At 44.0% G+C, this 22,352-nt stretch overlaps 1 protein-coding gene across 4 annotated transcripts in view; it reads left to right on the top strand.

Annotated features, from left to right (window-relative positions):
• QKI (QKI, KH domain containing RNA binding) overlaps positions 1–22,352 on the top strand; it is a 547,679-nt gene that overhangs the window by 437,997 nt on the left and 87,330 nt on the right. For all 4 annotated transcript variants that reach the window (XM_033937413.1, XM_033937412.1, XM_033937415.1 and 1 more), the window contains exon 5: positions 10,980–11,067. In XM_033937413.1, coding sequence (XP_033793304.1) covers positions 10,980–11,067 — 88 coding nt within the window. The remainder of the gene's footprint in view (positions 1–10,979; positions 11,068–22,352) is intronic.

Raw genomic sequence — 22,352 nt, 5'->3', positions numbered from 1 at the left:
ACCTGGCAGAAGGGGAGGGGAAGAGAAAGGTGGTGCTGGACTTGAAGGGGAGGGAAAACAAAGGTGTTGCACGCTGGAGGGGAGAGTGAGATGGTACATGGGGAATGAGCATATTAGATGTGAGTGGAGTTTGGGAGATGGAGGAAAGGAAGGAAAATTGTTGCAAGATGATTGAGAGTGATGAGAGAGGGAGAAATGGACATGATGTGGGGAAAGAGCATGTTGTAAGTGGGGTTGGGGAGAGATGGACGGGGGGTGGGAAGGAGGGATGTCACACTTGAGGGAAGGGGCGAGGAGAAAGAGATAGCGTGCAGGAGGCAGAAAGTGTTGGATTCATGGAGAGAGAAAGATGGATGGGGAGGACAGAATAGAGGGAAGGATAGAGAGAGTATAGAGGGACAGATTCTTCAAACTTTCGAATAATAAAAGAACAAGAGGGCATTCAGAAAAGTTGAAAGGGGACAGATTCAAAATGAATGCTAGGAAGTTCTTCTTTACCCAACGTGTGGTGGACACCTGGAATGCGCTTCCAGAGAGCGTAATAGGGCAGAGTACGGTACTGGGGTTCAAGAAAGGATTGGACAATTTCCTGCTGGAAAAGGGGATAGAGGGGTATAAATAGAGGATTACTGCACAGATCCTGGGCCTGTTGGGCCGCCGCATGAGCGGACTGCTGGGCACGATGGACCTCAGGTCTGACCCGGCAGAGGCATTGCTTATGTTCTTATAAATGTCAGGGAGAGTGCGAGGGGGCGGGCCAAGTTGGCGGCGATGTGAGAGACGCGCTAAGATCTCTCCGAGTTTAGCTTCTTCTTGAATTTTTTACCTCGTTTCTTATGCCCCATACGAAGAGGAAAGGGTGGTCAGGGGTCCTTCCTCGCCGGCCCTGGCGTCTACCCCTCGGCAGCAAACGATGGACAGCTTCTTTTCGGCTCTTCCAGCACCTGCACTATCCGGAGTAGAGAACCCGGCGTTGGGCGGCGAAGAGAGGGAGTCGCTTGCCCTTTCGGGCATTGAAACATAAGAACATAAGCATTGCCTCTGCTGGGTCAGACCAGGGGTCCATCGTGCCCGGCAGTCCGCTCCCACGGCGGCCCCCAGGTCCATGACCTGGAAGTGTTCCCTACCTAACCTAAAATATCCATACCCTATTCGCTCAATGTCCTGTAAGGTAACTCTATCTGTACCCTGTAATCCCCTTCGCTTCCAGGAAGTCATCCAGTCCCTTTTTGAACCCCAGAATTGTACTCTGTCTTATCACCTCTCCGGGAAGCGCGTTCCAGGTGTCCACCACCCTCTGAGTGAAGAAGAACTTCCTTGCATTCGTTATGAATCTGTCTCCTCTCAGTTTTTCTGAATGACCTCTTGTTTTAGTTGTCCCTGCTAGTCTAAAGAATCTGTCCCTCTCCACCTTCTCTATGCCTCTCATTATTTTATAAGTCTCTATCATGTCCCCTCTCAGTCTCCGCTTCTCCAGGGTAAAGAGCCCCAGCCTGTCCAACCGTTCGGCATATGAAAGGTTCTCCATACCCTTTATCATCCTCGTTGCCCTCCTCTGGACCCTCTCGAGTATTGCCATGTCCTTCCTGAGGTATGGCGACCAGTATTGGATGCAGTATTCCAGATGTGGGCGCACCATTGCTCGATACAGTGGCAGGATAACTTCCTTCGTTCTGGTAGTGATACCTTTTTTGATAATGCCCAACATTCTGTTCGCTTTTTTTGAGGCCGCTGCACATTGCGCCGCCGGCTTCATTGTGTTATCCACCAATACCCCCAGATCTTTTTCTTGTTTGCCTTCCCCGAGTGCCCTCCCTCCCATCTTTGTCTCCTCCGGTTTCCCTCACTCCTCCGTGTCCAGCGACTGCCGGAACGCTGAGGCGAGAGACACGCGATCCCGGAAGTGGAGGCGGGGGGTCTCCTGAAGAGGGCACAGCGTCTGGGGCTAGTCAGCTGATGGAAGCCAACAAGAGAGGGGGAATTTGTCCTCTCCCGACGGAGGTTTCCCTTCAAAGCATCTGGTCTTTACTTCAGTGGATGGAGACAAAAGTGGAAAAATCATCTGAAGAGGTAACAAAAATAGTGGAAAATTTGGACTCATTGACTAAAACTGTGGAAACAATGAAAATGAATTCTATTGCTCTCAAACTAAGCAGATGCAGGAGGATATATTGCATTTACAACAATTCAAGATGGCTTCAATTAAAGATAGTTCCCTTATAAATAAGAAATTGGAGCAATTTGAAAATTTCAATAGACGTCTGAACATCCGTATTTTAAATTTTCCTCAAATTCCGGGTATATATTGCCTTTTGACTTATTGAAAAGATACTTGATAGAAAATTTAAAGATTTTGTCAAATTGTATTCCACCTATAAATAAAATCTACTATTTACCAAATAAGAAGATATCCAGAAGAGAAGAAGGAGAGAAAGAGATAAGGAAAAAAAATAATGAAATAGAATTTGTTAATGTGACTGCTCTTCTTGAACAAACAATTACTGCTGATACTGCTAGAGCTACGCTCTTAGTATCATTTGTTTTTGAGCAAGATGTGAATATGATTATGAAATTATTCTTTAAAAATTCACAGAAACTATTTGGGGAACAAAAAATTTGGATATATCCTGATGTCGCAAAGACTACACAAGAACGGAGGAAAGAATTTCTTTCTATGCGTCAAGATACTATTAAATTGGGAGCAACTTTCTTGTTAGCATACCCCTGCAAATGCTTAGTTAGGTATTTGGGAGTTAAATATACATTTTTCTCTCCTAATCATCTGAAGGAATTCTTGGATGTAAAGAAAATCATCAAGGACTGAGGGAAAATAGAAATTAATAGCTGGTGCTTAGAACATAAAGCCTAATTGTTAATTAAATTCCTCTTTAATTTTCTCTCAAAATTTTTTGATTGACCATCCCCCTATTATAGTGGTCTAAGAAAGGGAAAAAGAAATAATTTATTTATTTCTATAAGTATGAATCTGTAATACTTCTGTTTTGTTGTTCCTCCCTGTGTTTATTGTATTCTTGTAAATTTTGTTGAATAATAGAAATAAATAATAAATAAATGTCAGGGAGAGGGCAGAGAGAACATAAGAATTGCCACTGCTGAGTCAGACCGGTGGTCCATCGTGCCCAGCAGTCCGCTCACGCGGTGGCCCTCTGGTCAAAGACCAGCGCCCTGAGACTATCCCTACCTGTGTACGTTCTGGTTCAGCAGGAACTTCTCTTACTTTGGCTTGAATCCCTGGAGGGTGTTCTCCCCTATGACAGACTCCGGAAGAGCTTTCCAGTTTTCTACCACTCTCTGGGTGAAGAAGAACTTCCTAATGTTCATACGGAATCTATCCCCTTTCAATTTTAGAGAGTGCCCTTTCTTTCTCCCTACCTTGGAGAGGGTGAACAACCTGTCCTTATCTACCAAATCTATTCCCTTCAGTACCTTGAATGTTTCGATCATGTCCCCTCTCAATCTCTTCTATTCGAGGGAGAAGAGGCCCAGTTTTTCTAATCTTTCGCTGTATGGCAACTCCTCCAACCCCTTAACCATCTTAGTCGCTCTTCTCTGGACCCTTTTGAGTAGTACCGTGTCCTTCATGTACGGCGACCAGTGCTGGACGCAGTACTCCAGGTGAGGGCACACCAAGCTCTGCCTGATACAATGGCATGATAACCTTCTCCGATCTGTTCATGATCCCCTTCTTTATCATTCCTAGCATTCTGTTCGCTCTTTTCGCCGCCGCCACAACACGTGCGGACGGCTTCATCGACTTGTCGATCAGAACTCCCAAGTCTCTTTGCTGGGAGGTCTCTCCAAGTACCGCCCCGGACATCCTGTATTCGTGCATGAGATTTTTGTTACCTGCATGCATCACTTACACTTATCCACGTTGAACCTCATCTACCATGTCGATGCCCATTCCAAAGATGTTGAAGAGCACGGGTCCAAGAACCGAGCCCTGCGGCACCCCACTGGTGACGCTCTTCCAGTCCGAATATTGTCCATTTACCCCCCACTCTCTGTTTCCTATGCTCCAGCCAGTTTTTAATCCATGTGAGTATTTCACCCTCGATTCCATGGCTTGCAATTTTCCGAAGTAGTCGTTGATGTGGAACATTGTCAAATTCCTTCTAAAAATCCAGATATACATTGTCGACTGGATCGCCCTTGTCTATCTGCCTATTTACTCCCTCAAAGAAGTGCAGCAAGTTCGTCAAACACGATCTGCCTTTGCTAAAACCTTGCTGACTGGTCCTCATCAGCTCATGTCTGTCAAGGTGATCAATGATGCAGTCCTTTATCAGCGCCTCTACAATTTTTTCCGGTACTGAGGTCGGACTCGCCGATCTGTAGTTTTCTGGATTTCCCCTCAAACCTTTCTTGAAGATCGGCATAACATTCGCCACCTTCCAATCTTCCGGAATCTTTCGCGATTTGATCGACAGATTGGCTATTAGTTGAAACAGTTCAGCAGTTCCTTGATGACCCTTGGATGGATACCATCTGGTCCCGAGGATTTATCGCTCTTAAGCCTATCAATCTGCCTAAATACCTCTTCTAGACTGACCATCAATCCTGTCAGCTTTCCGTCTTCGTTTCCAGCATATAGCCTGATGTGTTCCGGGGAGGGAGGGAAGGTCTGTGGCCTAGATTCACTAAACCTCCAAACCGTGCATGATCCATTTTAGTTTGTATGCCAGCCGACGAATTCAGTAATGGCCTGCATGCAAATGGGGACAATCATTAACATGGCCCCTACCCATGGCCAGAGTGATCCCCGCTCATGCGCACACCCTGACAGTAGTGACAGGAGAAGCAGCCTCCTGTCACTGCTGTCAGAGCTCAGCCCCGATCTCTCCTGCCTGCTCTGCTCTGCCCAGATTTTTCTTGCCTGCTCTCGGACTCTCCTCTCTGCCGCCGTTCCTGCAGTGCAAGCCTGTGGGTTTAAAGCGGGCCTGTACTGCGTGGAAAGGCGGCAGAGAGCTGGAGAGTCCGTCGAGCAGGGAAGAGAAATCGGGCACCGGCCGACACCCTGGCCCTACCTGACAACCCCCCCACAGGCCCCGATCTCTCCCTTGCCCCCTCCCGGCACAGCCCTACCACACACAAACGCACCCCCCCTCCCCCCGGAGAAAAAAAGAAGGAGGTAAGCCAACTCCCTCCTGCCTTCAGCGTTAAAAAAAAAAGTACCATGGCATCACCCCCTCCCCCCCCCCCCCCCCCCGATTGGCTCGGTCCTTGCATTTCACCCCCTCCAAACCAGCACGGCCCAACCCTGGCACCAAAAAGTTGAGAGCAGGAGAGGTGCTCAGTCCCTTCTGCTCCTAGGCCTCCCACCCCCGGCCCAAAGGAGGAGCTCAAGGCTTCTCAGCCAGTCAGGGCCTTAGGCCCCTCCAGGTGCATCAGATGATGCACCAGGGCAGGGCCTAAGGCCGCTATTGGGCGGCCAGAGCAGGAGGACTTTCCTCCTGCTCCCGAAGATAATTGACACGGCGTAGGAGCAGGAAGGTCTGGGCACCCCTCCTGCTCCCGAAGATGGTGGAGCCTTATCGCAAGGAGCAGGAGGGACCGGGCACCCCTCCGGCTCCCAACTTTTTTAAAGGTACTGGGGTGGGTGGGCCGGGCCCGACCGCCTGGGCTGACCAGTGGTAAGCCAGGGGTGGAAAGCCTAGGAGCAGTAAGGACTGAGCACTCCTCCTGCTCCCAACTTTTTTAAAGGTACTGGGGTGGGTGTGCCGGGCCCGACCTGCTGGGCCGACCAGTGGTGAGCCAGGGGTGAAAAGCCTAGGAGCAGGAAGGACTGAGCACCCCTCCTGCTCCCAACTTTTTGGTGCTGGGGTTAGGCCATGCCGGTGGGGGGAGGGGGGGGCCGTGCAGCTTTTTTTTTTTTTTTTTAAACGCTGATGGCAGGAGGGAGTTGGCATACCTCCTGCTTTTTTCTCCGGGGAGGGGAGGCACGTTTGTTTGGGGGGGGGACACATTTTTTTGACAGGCCTACCTGTCTTTTATTAATTTTTTTTTTTTAATGGGGCAGATATTTTGCATGTGTAACACATGCAAAATATCTGTGCCATGGAAAAAAATGAATAAAAAAGACAGGTCTGTCAAAAATCCTGCAGCTCAACCTGTGATTTACAGATCAAAAATGGTTGAGCTGTTTAAACCTGAACACATAGACCCCCGAAGAAGCCAATATCTGGGAAAACGGGTCTCGTTGGGCCAGCTGTTTAAGCCTTAGAACAAGTGATAAGTAAAAAGATAAGTGTCGCTTTTCTGCACACAGCTTTTAAATAAGTATGTTTAGTGTGGTTCACTTTTAAATTTCATTTATAAAAAATATATGAAGCCTGATAAAAGAAAACTGCAATACCTGCAGACAGCTATATCGATGTGATCATTGATTAGTGCAGGAATCTGAGGGCCTCATATAAAAGTGTTCTACACGTTAGACAACTAAGTGTTAAAGTCCATTTGTTGGTTTGCTTTATATTTATTGGGGACTTTTTTGCTATTGTTGTTTGGGTATTGCATATTTTAAAGTCTTGCATATTTAAAGCCTTGACCTCTATGAAAAAAAATAAATATAAATGATAATTAACATTTTCTCTGTGTATGTGTTTTTTTAATTTTGCGGTTACCATTATGAATTGTTACTAAGTTTATATTGTGTGTACATGAAAAATGAATGGAAGAAATTGCATTACAATAAGTACTACTATTAGGGGGAAGGGTCAGGGGTAGAGCTTGAGTGGGTGTGGAGCGGAGTTGGGGTAATTGGTTAATATTTGTTAGACTTAGGGGGTACTTGGCTTGAAGAAGTTGAGAAACTCTGCTGTAGAGATCAGGCTCTTAGATCTTATGAGGAGTCCAGACAGAAATTTGGCAGAAGATAGCAAGCCTGTAGGCATCACACATCTTAACAGATGCTTCTGTGGAATACTTTTTCCCTTTTGTCTTGATAAATTAACTGCATGCATAGCAAAATGCATCTGCCAAATGTTTGCAGTCTCTGGATGCCATCTAAAACAATGCAGATATGTTACCACTTAGACAGTTGGAATTGAACTGAGCTGGTGTGCTTAAGATCTCCATAGTTATACTCTACTACTATTTACAATATATTGATGGAAAGTGAATTCACGGGCGGACAAGGCCGACGCAACCTGTTTAGAGTGCTGCTGGCCCGACGCTACGTAGGGAGATATGTAGGGTTCACCTGCAGTCGGCGGGGTTCGGATGGGAGGGAAGGATGGGGGGTTCTTCTTGGGGGTGGGTGCTCGGGGGGGTGCTCACTCAAGAGTTCTGCTGCACAAGGGATGGGAGGGAGCATAGGATAGAAGCTGGGCAAGGGTCCTGCTGCACAAAGGAAGGGAAGCTGGGCAAGGGTCCTGTTGCACGAAGGATGGGAGGGAGGGTAGGATAGAAGCTGGGCAAGGGTCCTGCTGCATGAGAGATGAGAGGGAGGGGAGGAATGATGCACATGTGGGGGTGAGAAAGGAAAGATGAAGAATTGAGGTGAAGGAGAAGAAGGGAGAGATGATCTTGTACATACCCCGAAAATAAGACCTAGTGTGTTTTTTGGGCTTAAAATTAATATGACACTGTCTTATTTTCAGGGAAACATGGTATATACCAGTGGTCTGAAACTCAAACCCTTTGCAGGGCCACATTTTGGATTTGTAGGTACTTAGATAATGTGACCATACGTCCCACTTTGAACAGGACTGTCCCGTTTTTAGATCCCTTGTCCCGTTGTCCTCACGCACAGCTTCGGGACGCCGAAATGTCCCGTTCTCAGAGATGGCGTCCCGAAGCTGTGTGTGTGGGGACAACGGGACAGGCGATCACGGAGAATGGGCTCTCTCCCTGCTTCTCCGCCCACTGCTGCAACTACAGGAAAGGAAGGTCCAGGCACTGGCCCACAAGCCGCCTCCCCGACATCAATTCTGACATCGAAGAGGAAGTTCTGGGCTAGCCAATCACTGCCTGGCTGGCCTGGAACTTCCTCTCCAATGTCAAAATTGAAGTCAGGGAGAAGGCTTGATGGCCGGCGCCTGGCCCTTCCTTTCCTGCAGTTGTTATGGCGGCAGGTGGGAAGCAGTAGCGGGCGGCAGAGGACCATGTGGGGGGAGCAGAATCATCGGCGGTAGGCCAGGCTTCGGAGGGAGGGAGGCAGATAGGCAGGCTGGCTTCAGCACAGCAGGGAGAGAGAGAGGCAGGCAGGCAGGCTGGCTTCGGGGGAGGGGTGGAACACAGGCAGTGAGGGGGACATAGTAAGGAGGGAGGAAGGAAGGAGAGAGAGGCAGAGAAAGACCGGTTGTGAGTGGGATTGGATGCAGAAGAAAGATTAGAGGGAGAAAGGCCTGTACCAATGGGGAAAGACAGGAGGCAGATGCTGAACTTATGAGAGGTGCAGACAGAGGGGGAGAGACCCTGAGGAAGAACAGAGAGATGGAAGATCATAACAGAGGAGGGAGAGAGAGGGAGACCTGGTACAAAGGAGAGCCGACACTGGATCTGGGGAGGGTAACAGAGGGAAAAGAGAGAGAGACCTGGACCCAAAGGGGATGTGGCTGGATTGTGAAAGAAATGTTGTATGCGAAAGAAAGGAAAAGAGAAATATTGGACGTACAGTCAGAAGGAAGTGCAACCTGAGACTCATGAAATCACCAGACAGCAAAGGTAGGAACAATGATTTTTTCAATTTAGTGATCAAAATGTGTCAGTTTTGAGAATTTATATCTGCTGTATATATTTTGCACTAATTTGTCTATTTTTCTATAGTTACTGAGGTGACATTGCATATTTTAAAGTCATCTGCCTTGACATCTTTGAAAAAAAAAAAACAACTCGTAAATGATGATTAACATTTTCTCTGCATATAGTGTGCTTTGTGTGTTTTTTTAATTTTATGTTTATCATTATGAATTAATAAGATATTGTGTGTACATGAAAAATGAATGGAATAAATTGGGGGCAGGATTGGGGGTGGGACTGAAAATTAATAGATGTCCTGTTTTGATGAAAAAAATAAATGGTCACGTTATACTTGAAGGGCCTCAGAAAAAATAGTTAATGTCTTATTAAAGAAATGACAATTTTGCATGAGCTAAAACTCTTTATAGTTTATAAATCTTTACTTTTGGCTAAGTCTTAATAATATTGTAATTTATAGCTAAAGAGAGATATGATCAAGAAACTGTTTTATTACTTTTGTGATTATGATAAACATACCGAAGGCCTCAAAATAGTACCTGGCAGGCCCGCATGTGACCCCCGGGCCATGAGTTTGAGACCACTGCTATAAACAGATGTACCGTATTTTCACTCATATACCGCGCACCCGTGTAAAATGCGCACATGGGTATAGCGCGCGGAAATTTATGTAAAGAAATTTTTATATAGCGCGCACACCCGTATACCGCGCATTCCGCCCCAACTCTCCCGTCGCCGCCCGACTCTCCTTTCACCCGCCCCAACTCTCCTCTCGCCGCCCCTACTCTCCTTTCGCCCGCACCGACTCTCCTCTCCCCCTTGAAGTCCTGTTCCCTCTAAGCTGAGCAGGTGTCCTCCAGCTGCATTGCTACCACTAGGGGGTGGAATATTTTCAGTCGCTAAGGACAGGTATGTTCCCTGGAGTCCTGCAGAACTTGCCTGTCCCTCACAATTGAAAAATGTGACAGTAAAACAGCACCCTCTATTGGTGAGACTGTGGGTGGAGGACTCCTGCTCAGCTTAGAGGGAACACCTGTCCCCCCTTGAAGTCCTGTCCCCACCCTGAAAGCCTGATTCACCCCCCCCCCCCCCCGCAGAACCGCTCGCACCCCCACCCCGAAGGACAGCTCGCACCCCCACCCCAAAGGACCGCTCGCACACCCCCCCATCATGGAGAAGCTGCCTACCGTTGTCCTGCTGCTTCCTCTGCCGGCGGTCCCGCCCCTTCCTCTTCCGGCGTTCCTGCAGAGAAAGGGCGAGACCGCCGGAAGAGGAAGCAGCGCAAACGTAGGGCTCAGAGAAGGGGCGGGACCGCCGGCAGAGAAAGCAGCAGGACAACGGTAGGCAGCTTCTCCATGATGGGGAGGAGACTGTGGGGGTGCGAGCGGTCCTTCGGGGTGGGGGTGCGAGTGCGAGCGGTCCTTCGGGGTGAATCAGACGTCAGGGGGGGAACTATGTAAAAAAAAACATTTGTACAATGCGCTCACGAATATAACGCGCATAGTTGTACTCGGTTTGTAAAATCGTGTATAATGCGCGTGTTATATGCGTGTATATGCGTGAAAATACGGTATTAATTATGATACAGTTTGTTTCTCAGTTTAGTTTATATTGATAAGGCAGTGTCTAGCAAACTTTCCAGCTGGCAGCACACTAAATCTAGTGCCCTGGCCGGAAGGCACCTGAAAGTGCACGGAGGCCCATCTGGCAGTAACCCGCTTCAGTGGAGGGATCCAGGAGGTGCAGGGAGAGGAGGAGAGACGCCAGTCAGGGGGAGAGTCATCTGCACCGGCTGACTTTCTACAGGATGTGCCTCTTGCTGCGTGGATAACTTTCCTCCTCGCCAATGTGTCACGGCACACCTGAAATCTTGGGCATCAAACTGGTGTGCCACAATACACTGTTTTAAGAGATAAGACTGCTATTTCCCCAAAATTATAAATCATTATTGGGTTGTGTTTGAGCTTTAGCAAGTTATTTTTCCTACTTAATACATCTGATTCCTAGGAGATGCAGTTAGTCCTTTTGGTGGGCAAACCAGCATCAGAGGCTGCTTGTATTTCCCCTGACAAACATTGTTAGCTTTAATTTTAATCAGTGTTTATTGAGAAAATGTAATGTGATTTGTTGCATTTCCTTTGTCTTCTTTTGATTAAATACTCTTTAAAAATATCACTTTCACTTTCTGAAAAGCACTGTGCATTTGTTTGGTGATACCTTTTTAGCAGTAACAATTTTTTTTTTTTTTTTTTTAACAGGCAGAAGGAGAAGACAGCCTTAAAAAGATGCAACTGATGGAGCTAGCAATTCTTAATGGCACCTATAGAGATGCTAACATCAAATCACGTAAGGATGCTGGCTAATAATACACATATGAAAAATTTTTTTCCAGCAATGTTATTTTTTATGCTCTCCCTGGCAAATGAAAAATGGAATGTTGCATCTTTATCAGTGCTGCCAAGTGCGTTTAAAAGGTGTATGTGCATATACGAGGGGTGTTCAATAATTTATCTTCCTGGATGTAAAAACTTGGAATGACCTCCCAGAAACAATCAGAATAGAAGCTAGCTACACCTTATTCTGGAAGAAACTGAAAACTCTTCTCTTTGACACCTGAATCTACATACATCTTTCAATCTCTCCCCCCACAATTCACCTTCCATCCTTCAAGTCTTCTCTCTTCACATCTCCCTAACTCTGCCCTTCCCTTCCCCCCACCTTCTCTCTGTAAGTCGCCATGAGCCTACATCATCCCAGAAAACAGTTGCCAAGACTTTGCATGCAGATTTTTCTGTCTTGAACTTTTATAGAGCAGGACTTGTGCTTCCACTACATTAGCTCCATTTTAGACTCATGATTTCTGTGATAGATCCAAGTCTCCAGTCAACAAATGATGAAAAAAATTCACTTGGTCTTCACGGAGCATCTTCAAGCTCTCCTGACAGCACTGGAGCCTCATAGCCTTCTGACATGGCATCAGCATTCTTAGAACCCATCTTGTACTAACTTTGGACATGCCCAGCCTTTCATGAATTATTTTCCAAACTGTAACTGCCAAGATGCCAGCTATACAGGAAACATTAATTTGTCTGTCTGACAAAATTAAATCCTCAACTTTCTTTCACATTTCTTTAGAACACAAGAACATACATAAGAATAGCCCTACTGGGTCAGACCAATGGTCCATCAAGCCCAGTAGCTTATTCTCACAGTGGCCAATCAAGGTTCCTAGTACCTGGCCAAAACCCAATAAGTAGCAACATCCCATGCTACCGATCCAGGGCAAGCAGTGGCTTGCCCCATGTCTTTCTCAATAACAGACTGAACTTTTCCTCCAGAAAATTGTCCAAACCTTTCTTAAAAACAGCTAAGTTTTCACTCTTAGCACAATCTCTGGCAATGCGTTCCAGAGCTTAACTATTCTCTGAGTGAAAACCTATTGGTTTTAAAAGTATTTCCCTGTAACTTAATCAAGTGTTCCCTAGTCTTGCTTCTACAGGCCGTCCAGTGTGAGGATCATCTTCAATGGACTCTCTACCCCACTTAAACTGCTTGCTCCAAAATTTTACTTTGTAGAATGATGGGACAGACTCACCATAAATTGCAGTCATATATTCATGGATCTCCTTTGACTTTTTCCCTTTTGTGAGAAATTTTATCACTGAACGGTGCTCCAAATCTAGCAGTTTTACTTAATTAGCACAAGGACTCACTTGACATCCTGTCTCTTGGAATATTAGGCTTGAACTGAGCCACAACTGTGCCTGAGTAACCTTGAGACATGTCACTGCTTGAACAGACTTGTTCCAACACGCTTGATACTTTCTTTCATACTCAGATAAATTATTGAACATCCCTTGTACATGTTGCTTGCAAGATGTATATTGCTATAATTTATTTAAAAAATTTTTGTTCCACATAAATGCTATGTGAATTACCAAAAAAAGAATATATAGTAAACATTTATTTATAAACATGAAAAATAAGACATCACAATAACGTCCTAGCATTAATACAGCACAACAGCCCTACTTTCCATGTTCCTTTCTACTATCACACTTCATAAAATGCCTTCACAAATAGTTGCATCTTCAACAGTTTTTAAAATTCAATCTTGAAGTAAACAAATGGAGAGATCCTGGACATTTGTTCTATAATACTGGTGCAGCATAAGAAAAAGTGGACACTCTGGTTTTCAGTTATGGTGGTTTTGGTTTATATTATAAATATGCCAGTATTGATTATGGTATAAATGTGTGAATATAAGTAGGGTGATTGATTATGGTATAAATATACCTGTATTGAAAACCATCTCAGAAAATGCTAACTATGCACTGCCAAACCTTTACAGAAGCCCATGTAAAAGCTCAAAATAATGACTGGGGAGTCAAATCAGGGCAGTTTACACAAGCTTCTGTAAAGGTGTTGCAATACAGAGTGGGCTAAAAATAAAATAATGACTGGGGAGTCATTTCAGAGCAGTTTACATGAGCTGCTGTAAAGGTGTTACAATATATATATATATATATATTTTTTTTTTTTTTTAACTTATACCTGGCATTAGTAATGGTATAGAAGCTTTCAATAAACATAATGTGTTTCATGGTAACTATCAAAAGGCAGGTGCCTACCTGATTCTGACCACAGAGTACATCTAGAATGATATATTGACAATTGCTTTAAGTACTATGGTGCTTCATGATATAATTTGTTCATCATACAAAAGAACATAGTACAATGAACAGTGTACAAACAGATAAATTCCAAGATGCATAATATTTTTACATATCCCCAAATTTCCTATTCACCCATCAGATCACCTCCCGTGAATGTTATCTCTTCAAACCCATATAGGTCCAAATATATATCCAATCAAGCTTTTCTAGATGGACCATGCAGATGTTTCCAGTGTCGAACAATGGCCATTTATAACCAAGGAATGATTAAATCATTTGATCAATTTCCCAGGAAGAACACCAAATGAATCATTTTCCCAGTGTTTTCCAGCCCATTTATATAAACAATTCCACACTTCTATCCAAAAGTATTTAATAATTAAATGGTCTCACCTTATGTGTTGAAAGCTACCAGCAAGTCCACATTTCCTCCAGCAAAACCCATTCTGAGAACTAGAAAAGCGGGCTGAATGAGATAACACAGTAGAGGATAGCAGGTGAACCTGTAAGGTCCATCTAGTCTGCCCCAAAAGATAAACACTATCCCCCGCCCCCCCCCCCCCCCAGTAGCAGTCTGTACTTTTTTTTAAATGCTGATTGTCACCAGCTTACTTATGCCCTGATATTTAGTGCAGGGTCAAGTTTGGGCAGCAGCACTGAACATCAGGGCATGAGTGTGGGCAGCATGGCCGTCCAGAGCCTATGTAAGCCTGGCTGATATTCAACTGGGTTCCGCACAAGAGTCACAGCCGAGTATCAAGCTGGGACCACATAACTTTTGTGTATTGAATTTAAAAAAAAAAATGATGATGTATCCACAGTTTTTGTTTTTGTTTTCATCAATTCAAATGATTGACCAAACAAAATTGTAATTATTGGTAATTAGTAATGAGGGAACAAGTTTGCACATGATAACATTTTTCCCCAATTCTTCTTCCAAATTCCTCCTCAACCATCTCTCCCAGGCCTGGTGATAAGAAAAGGAGATTCCACAACCCTGATCCACCAAAGAGCAATTACATACTCCCATGAGACAAAATACCCTATAAAGATCTTTAAAAATGGCCATTTCTAGGGTTGTGGATGCCCTTTGTAGGTTTTGCCAGGCATCAGCCCCTGTTAATAAGTCCTGAAGTTGAAAAAATTGATAAGAAGGTCCTGCAAGTGTATGTGATATCAAGGATCTCTGATAAATCAGATCAGCATAGGGAGCCCAGCCAAAGTCCACAATCTCTCTCTAAGATTTTAAAAATACAAAGTGGAACTAGACTGAAAATATCTTAATTTACTAAATAGACAGAGAAATCCTTCCAGATCAAACATAGTTTTAACCTCAATCCATATTCTCTGTAAAGGGTCCACAAATAAATGGGAATAGGGTCAAGTCTGTAGAGTAAGAATCACCTTCCCTGGAGACTCGAAAATAAAAAAAGGGTGAAAAATTACATTTTCATCCTGAACCTAATAGACTTGATAGTTTTTGACATAAAATTCTCAGAGAACCTTTAATATGGCCGCATTATAGTATTTCAGATGAAATCAAGTGCACGCTTTATTGAATCAGAATACCCATAGATAAAAACTTACTGTGTAAAAGTGACTATTGTGAGCAGTCCAAAGTGCAATATGCCTTAAAAGGATCATATCACCACTTACATACCACTGAATTGAGTGTTAACAGCTAATGCTCAAATATAGTTTACCCCCCTTTATGAAGCCACGTTAGGGTTTTTAATTGACAGCCAGAGATGTACTTCTGGGCTGATCCATAGCACTTCAAGTTTAACAGCTTTCCCTGCATAAAGTTCCTTGAAACTGGGCATCAGTTTTGGCTTTAACACCCACGGCATCCTCCTCATCAATGCAATGCTCCATGTCAATTCTTAAATTCTGTTTGAGATCTCACAGGAAGCCAATGCAAACTTTTTAATACAGGTGCGATAAGCTCCTTTTTGGCTATCCCTGCTATCATCCTTGCTGCCATATTCTGTACAATTTGTAGTGCTCTGCAACTTCAAATAGCAATCTCAAGATATAGAGCACTGCAATAATCCAACCTTGATATAACCAGCACTTGAATCACAGTTCTGTAATCATCAATGGATAACATGGGCTTTAACATGCTCAGTTGTCTCAGTTGAAAAAAAGAATGAAAAACAACTTGTGAGATCTGTTCTTGCATACTCAGTAGAGTCTAAAATCACCCCTAAAGATCTAACTTTCTGCTTCACTGGTAATGTTCTTACCTATAGTGACAAAACCAGGCCAGTTCAACTCCTCAATCCTCCAAACAAACATAGCCTCTGTTTTACTCACATTTAAAGCTAATTTGTTGGCATACATCTATCCTTTATTAATCACATTATATTGACAATTGGCATTGACAGTCAGTCCAACTATGTTCCACGGGGGGAAAAATGCACTGCATCAGCATATATCCTCTACTCTACTTTTAATTTTCCAAATACTGATCCTAAAGGGGACATGTGCAGATTAAACAAAAGGGCATATAATGCTGAACCCTGCTGAATACCCTTTGGCACTGCAACAACTTGAGATCATAACCACCACTTATCAACTGAAATGTTTGTTCCTTCAGATAGGATGTAAACAATTGCATCATTCTACCCTGTGTACCACATGAGCTTAATTTGTGCAGTAGGATATTATCTACTGTATCAAATGCAGCAGATACATACAAGATCTCCAGGCAATACTGGATATCTATCTTTATATATCTGTGGATACCCTATGAAATATTCAGTTGTTTCTTAAGAAATGTTCACATATCGGCCGCCAGTGCTGGTTAGCACATTACCTACGGGACAGGCAGTCCCGCAGCCGACCGTGCCCCAGTCAGCTGGAGAAGGGCCCTTGCTGAGCTCTTTAATTGCAGCAGTACGCGGCCCATGGTCATGATCCTCGGGCCACGAGTCCGAAGAGGCATGGCCAAAGGGACAGGACACGCCCCTTCGGAGCCCAAGAAGAACAGGAAGTAGGTATTATCGATTCCTAACACTATGGGCAAAAGGAAATTGTTACATCTACTTCAATGACAGGCCCAAAGGATCGTCATCTTTTGGCTCCCGTTTTACCATATGTGGAAGAGCAGGTAACTTTAGATATTCAAGCTGCCTCATTATCCTCAGGAGAACCGTCACCACCTCCTCAACCATTACATCTTGTAGAGAAAGTAGAATCTTCCCCCTTACAGGAGAGAGCTGTCTCGCCCTTACATTTGTCTATTTTATCTGGACTGGAGGTTTCAGGACAATCTTTATCGGGAGTTAAGGGCCTGACTCCTGTGCAGATGACTATGGAGCCAGACTCCAATATTCTCCCTAAAGATAAAGTTATCACTTTAAACAATGCATGGCTAAGTGTTAATAGAATTGAGTCGTCATTACAGAAAACCGTTTAAAATTTGATATAACTGTAAAAATTAATGAGCATGAAGGTAAATTAGGAGATACATCTAATAAGTTAGAAAAATTAGATCAAGCTGTGAGTACTTTACAGGTTAATGCTACTTCTAACATCAAAGATAGTATGATGGTTCATGCTAAAATAGAGAAACTGGAGAACTCACTAAGAGCTAAGAACCTTTGCTTTTTAAACTTTCCTATTACACATTATCTTTTTCCATTAGAACTCTTGAGAATGTATTTGAGGGAAATATTGCAATATTCTAATGTGAAAACTTTTGAACCGGATAACTTCGATTACATCCCAAGAGCAGCTAAAGAAACAGTAGAAGAAGGTGAAATGGATAAATTAGTTTCACTTGATAGTTTGAATGTATCACAGTTTCTTGAATCTAAAGACATAATAGATAAACGAGCAACACTCCTGGCGGCCTTCAAGACAGAGTTAGAGAAACAGTCTATTTTGAAGCTATACTTTGTGAAAAAGCAAGATCTGTTTTATGGCCAACGGGTAATAATTTTTCCTGATGTCTTTAGACAGACCCAATTTAAAAGAAGGCAGTTCCTACTGCTAAAGCCGAAGGTCTTGGCAGTTGGAGCGTCCTTCTTTTTAAAATTTCCATGTAAATGCCTTATTTCGTATGGAAGTGAGAAATATGTGTTTTTTGATCCAGTCCAGTTGGAAGATTTTATTAACCTATGCTGAAAGTTTAAGTTTTCATCTTTATTTGTTTAGGAGGTTTTTGTGTGGCATAGTAAGTAAGCCACAAATCATGCCTGTCCACGATGATAATGATTAATTATTTTGATTTAATTTCTTGGACTGGGAACTGGCGACCATTATAATGGAGACTAGATCACTGATGACTAATTTCTTTATGCCTATTTAGTGTATTTTATTGGCTGAAATGCTGTTGATATTCATGAATATTTGTTATTTAATTGTAACAAATAATGACAAATATTAAAAAAAAGAAATGTTCACATATCGATGTCGGATCTTTTTTTTTTAATTTATCTCTGGAAAAGAAAGTGATGTAATTGCAGGTAAACAACAAAATTTTCCTTGATTTACTCATGAAACAAAAGATATCCACAAAAATGTGTATTCTAACTGAGGAATAAATTAGGACACCCTACACCAGGGGTGCCCACAACATCAATCGCGATCTACTGGTCGATCGTAAAAGCAACGCCAGTAGATCGCAGAGCCAGTGTTCTCCCTAACGTCTTTAGCATCTTTTAGTTGGGCGCCCGACTGTCTTGCTCAAATGACACGCTTCCTCCTCAGCGTCCTCCGGATTCCCCCATGGTCACTGTCTCACCTTTAAAGTTAATTACGGCAGCCTGCAGAGCGAATGTAACAGGTTACCATCAACCTCCGCAGCACGTTCTCTTTGCCGCGTTCCCGCCCCTGACGTCATAGGAGGTGTGAAACCACGGCAGACGGAACGTGCTACAGAGGTCGACAGCAGCCTGCTATGTTCGCTCTGCAGGCTGAGGTAATTAACTTTAAACTGTGGTAGTTAGGCCCAGAGGGAAGAACCGAGGCGAGAACTGACAGTTGCAATCAAGAGTAGCTGGATGATCCAGTCTGAGGTCCTGACAGTCACTGTGTGTGGGAAGCAGCGGAGGTAAGGCCCCACACATCGAAGTAAGACTGTGCCTGTCACAAGGGCCCCGGCGGGATGGGGGGGTTGTCTTAGAAACACTGGATATGGACTGGGAGGGGAGGAAATAAAAGGACCTTGAGGGGTGGAAAAGCAGGCTTGAACCAAAAGGGAGGGGGAAGCCAGGCAGATTCTGGACTACTAGAGGGGTTAGAGAGGGGAAATACCTTGAACCGAGGAAAGAGAGATGCCAGGCCCTGGGGAGGGAGAAGACAGAGTGAGAGAGACAGAAAGACCTGGATCAAAGGTGGGAGGACTCAAAATGTTAGCAGAAGGAAGAGAGAGGGAGAAACCTGAAACAAAGGGGAGGCAGAAAAGAGGGGGCAGATGTTTGACTATGGGAGGTGCAGACTGAAGAGACAGAGGGGGAGGAAGAATAGAGAGATGCAAGATCATAACAGAGGATGGAGAGAGAGGAGACATGTTGCCAATAGGGGTGGAGGAGAGAGGAAGAAAAGTTGGGACTCCTGGAGGAACAGAGAGAGATGTTGGTTGGGGAATGGAAAGAGGTCTGGAGGACAGAAGAGGCGCACTAGCCGATTTAGCGTGCCCTAAATGCAATGTGTCCATAGACTATAATGGGCGCATTAGCACTTAGCGTGTGCTAAATAGGCTAGTTCGCCTTAGTAAAAGAGGGGGTATATGTTTAGTATTTTTATTGTTGGTTGATCATTTTGACTTGACCATTTAAAAAGTAGCTCGCAAGCCAAAAAAGTGTGGGCACCCCTGCCCTACATCCTAATAGCTAGTGTTCTTGTTCAATCCCTCTGAAGGCTGAACACGTGGGATCTTGCATCCTCTTTAGCCTCAGCTGCAGGGCTAATAAAACTTGTTCCCTCCCTTCTAGGCTATTTGCTGCCTGGTAGCTTCCTGTCATGCTCAGTTTGTTCCTGCAGCCTCACTGCATGGGTGGAATCAGTTTCTTCTGCTCGTGATTTGTTTTTAATTCCTAGTCTTTATTTGATTTGTTTTGCGGGTTTGCCCAAGTGCTGCGGATCAACTCTGTGGGAGTGATCCTTCGGTGGGAGATAGCAGACATTTTAAATTTTGTCTGCTTCTGGATGGTGCTCTGTAAGGTTAAACTGCAGTAAGTCTTCTGGACAGCCTGCAGATTGGATCGGGTCTCCAGGATCGGGCACCATTTCTCTCCTGGTTCGTCCGCAAAGGGGTAGAGCGCAGGCTGCTGTGGTTCTGTGGAGGATCCAGATCGGAACCAGACCGCATGTCTTTTCTGATTTCCCTGAGGGGTCCTGGTGGTCATGATCTGTGGTGATAGGGAAGGTGAGGCGGTCAGAAGACCTGAAAAATCCAGTTTAATCAGCTCTTGAGGTATTGATCTCCTTGCTTGTACTGTGTATTGCAGGCTGCCATAGACTTTCTTTGCAACACATAATAATAATAATAATAATTTTATTCTTGTATACCGCCATACCCAGTGAGTTCTAGGCGGTTCACATTAGTTAAACAAGGATTACATGCGGTTAAGAATTGATTGAACATATTTACATTGATTGAATATAATTACATGCGTCGTTACATTAATTAAACATAGTTATGTGCAGTTAAGTAATAATTGAACAGAATTGCATAGAGTTGGGTGTTAGTATAAGCAGGGATGCAGGCAGCGGAGAAGATGACATTGGGGAGAAGGATAAGGTGGGTCGGGGGGAGGGGGTAAGGCGAGGAGAAAGAAGAAGGGGGGTGGGGATTCTTTGGGGAGGGGGCCTTTAAGTGTTGTGGCGTTGGAAGAGGTGTGTTTTGAGTAGTTTTCTAAAGCTGAGGTAGGTTGGAGCCTCGAGGATTAATTGGGTTATCCATGGGTTTAGCTTGGCGGCCTGGAAGGCGAGGGTTTTGTCGAAGAATTTATTGGAATGGCAGAGTTTTAGGGAGGGGAAAGCAAATAACTGGATTCTGCGGGAGTTCTTGTTTCTGTGATTCAGGATGAAGTGTGGGTTAATGTAGTATGGGGCTAGCCCAAAAACTGTTTTGTAGCAAAAACAGGCGAATTTAAATAGGACTCTGGATAGCCAGTGAAGTTTGTGGTAGAAAGGGGTGACATGGTCCCATTTTTTTCAAGCTGAATATTAGGCGAACAGCGGTGTTTTGGATCATTCTGAGTGTTCTGGTGTTTTTCTTCATGGAGCTCAGGTAAATGGACCATGGAATGGCTAATGTCAAATTCTCTCGAGATCATTTTAAATCCCTTAACAGACTTGTAAGCTGCTACAATCTTCTTTCTGAAAGCCTCAGACATCTCTTTTGATCTCACCATGGTGTTCACTCTCACCGCAGCAGTCATGAGCACACAAACTAAATGTCTGAGGTTTAAGTAGGACAAACTTCCTTCAAAATGCTGAGTAACGATGTTCTAATCATGTGCACTTGATGTGATACACCTGTGTGTGATTTGTGCCACTTTAAGTGGGAGGATATGTGGGGGTGTCCTAATTTATTCCTCAGTTAGAATACACATTTGTGTGGATATCTTCTGTTTCATGAGTAAATCAAGGAAACTTTTTTCTTGTTTACCTGCAATTACATCACTTTCTTTTCCAGAGATAAATAGAAAAAAGATTTGACATTGATATGTGAGCATTGCTTAAGAAAGAACTGAATATTTCATGGGGTGTCCTAAATTTTTCACATGACTGTATACCTGGAAATATAAAGGTGTATGTATATTTTTGTATCTACATACATATATATACATATTTATGTATGGATATCTTTCCTTGGCATCTACAGCATATGAATCCAGAGACTTGTTGGGTATGACCACCTACCAGTAGGTGAAGATAGAGAGCACTGAGCTGAACTCAACTCTGTCTTTTAGGATGGTAAGCTACTTGAACAATTAGTATATCTCTTCTCACAAGCTCCTAGTCTTATCTTCATCACAGCTCCTGTTCCAAGTTTGAGTTTGGAGGTGTCCTGGTTGAGCAGTACCAGCTTTAGGGGTATATTTTCTGGCACCAGATCCCTCCCCCACCCCATTCCCCTATCTAGTCACTTTGTCTAGTCTTCTTCCTCACAGGTTAAAAAAAAAAAATCATCATAGAAAGGTACTAAGGGCGATTTCCTGCTCAGAGACATCATTTTGGAAGGGGTTTTGATTAACTATCTTTCCACATTTACTCTTAACAGAGATGTGACCGCTGTGCTGTAGAGGGGTGAGTGTTGCTTTAAATTTTATTAGTCAGGATTAACTTATGGTTTCTCTTTCTCTTTGCTCCAATGGAGGCAGAAGCAGTTAAATGTTTCTCTCACTGTGAGAAGAGAAGAGCAGCATCAGGACACTGTTCAGCAGACTGTTCTTCAGTTTCACCTGAGCCTGCTTCTGTCTCTGCTAAACCATTGTTTTCTTGCTCGGGTGATTCTCAATCTCGTTCCCCTTAGGCAGTTTTTTTTGGACGTGGTTCCTGCAGCCATTTTAAATGAGCATGAATCTGCTCCTGGGTCTGCAGTGTTATCGATGCTAGCTTAGGCTCCTACCTTTTCCTTGCCTTCTACTTCAGCTGCTGCCAGTTCTGGGGTTCTAGGCCCTGATGCACAAAAGGTTTCCTTGCAAGACAGACTGATTTTAACCAGTCTTACTTGCAAGGAAACTCTCCTCTCGATGTGCATATTGCTTCTCCATGGCTGCTACTGATTGTCGGTAGCAGCTACTGAGAATCCAATGCAAATGCATAATAAGAAGCTCAGTATTCTAATGAGCACTCCGTGTAATGCACAGCAGGGAAACTCATCATTTTTTGTGCAAAACGACAGGGTCTGAGCTGTCATAGCCTTATGTTCCTGTCAGTGCCTGAACAATGATTGGCTCAGGCACTGACAGGAAAGTAAGGCTATGACAGCTCAGA

Source organism: Geotrypetes seraphini, chromosome 3, assembly GCF_902459505.1.
Source record: "Geotrypetes seraphini chromosome 3, aGeoSer1.1, whole genome shotgun sequence".
Lineage (NCBI taxonomy): Eukaryota > Metazoa > Chordata > Amphibia > Gymnophiona > Dermophiidae > Geotrypetes > Geotrypetes seraphini.
Note: the sequence above shows the minus strand (reverse complement) of the source record. Positions and strands in the feature narration are given on the sequence as shown.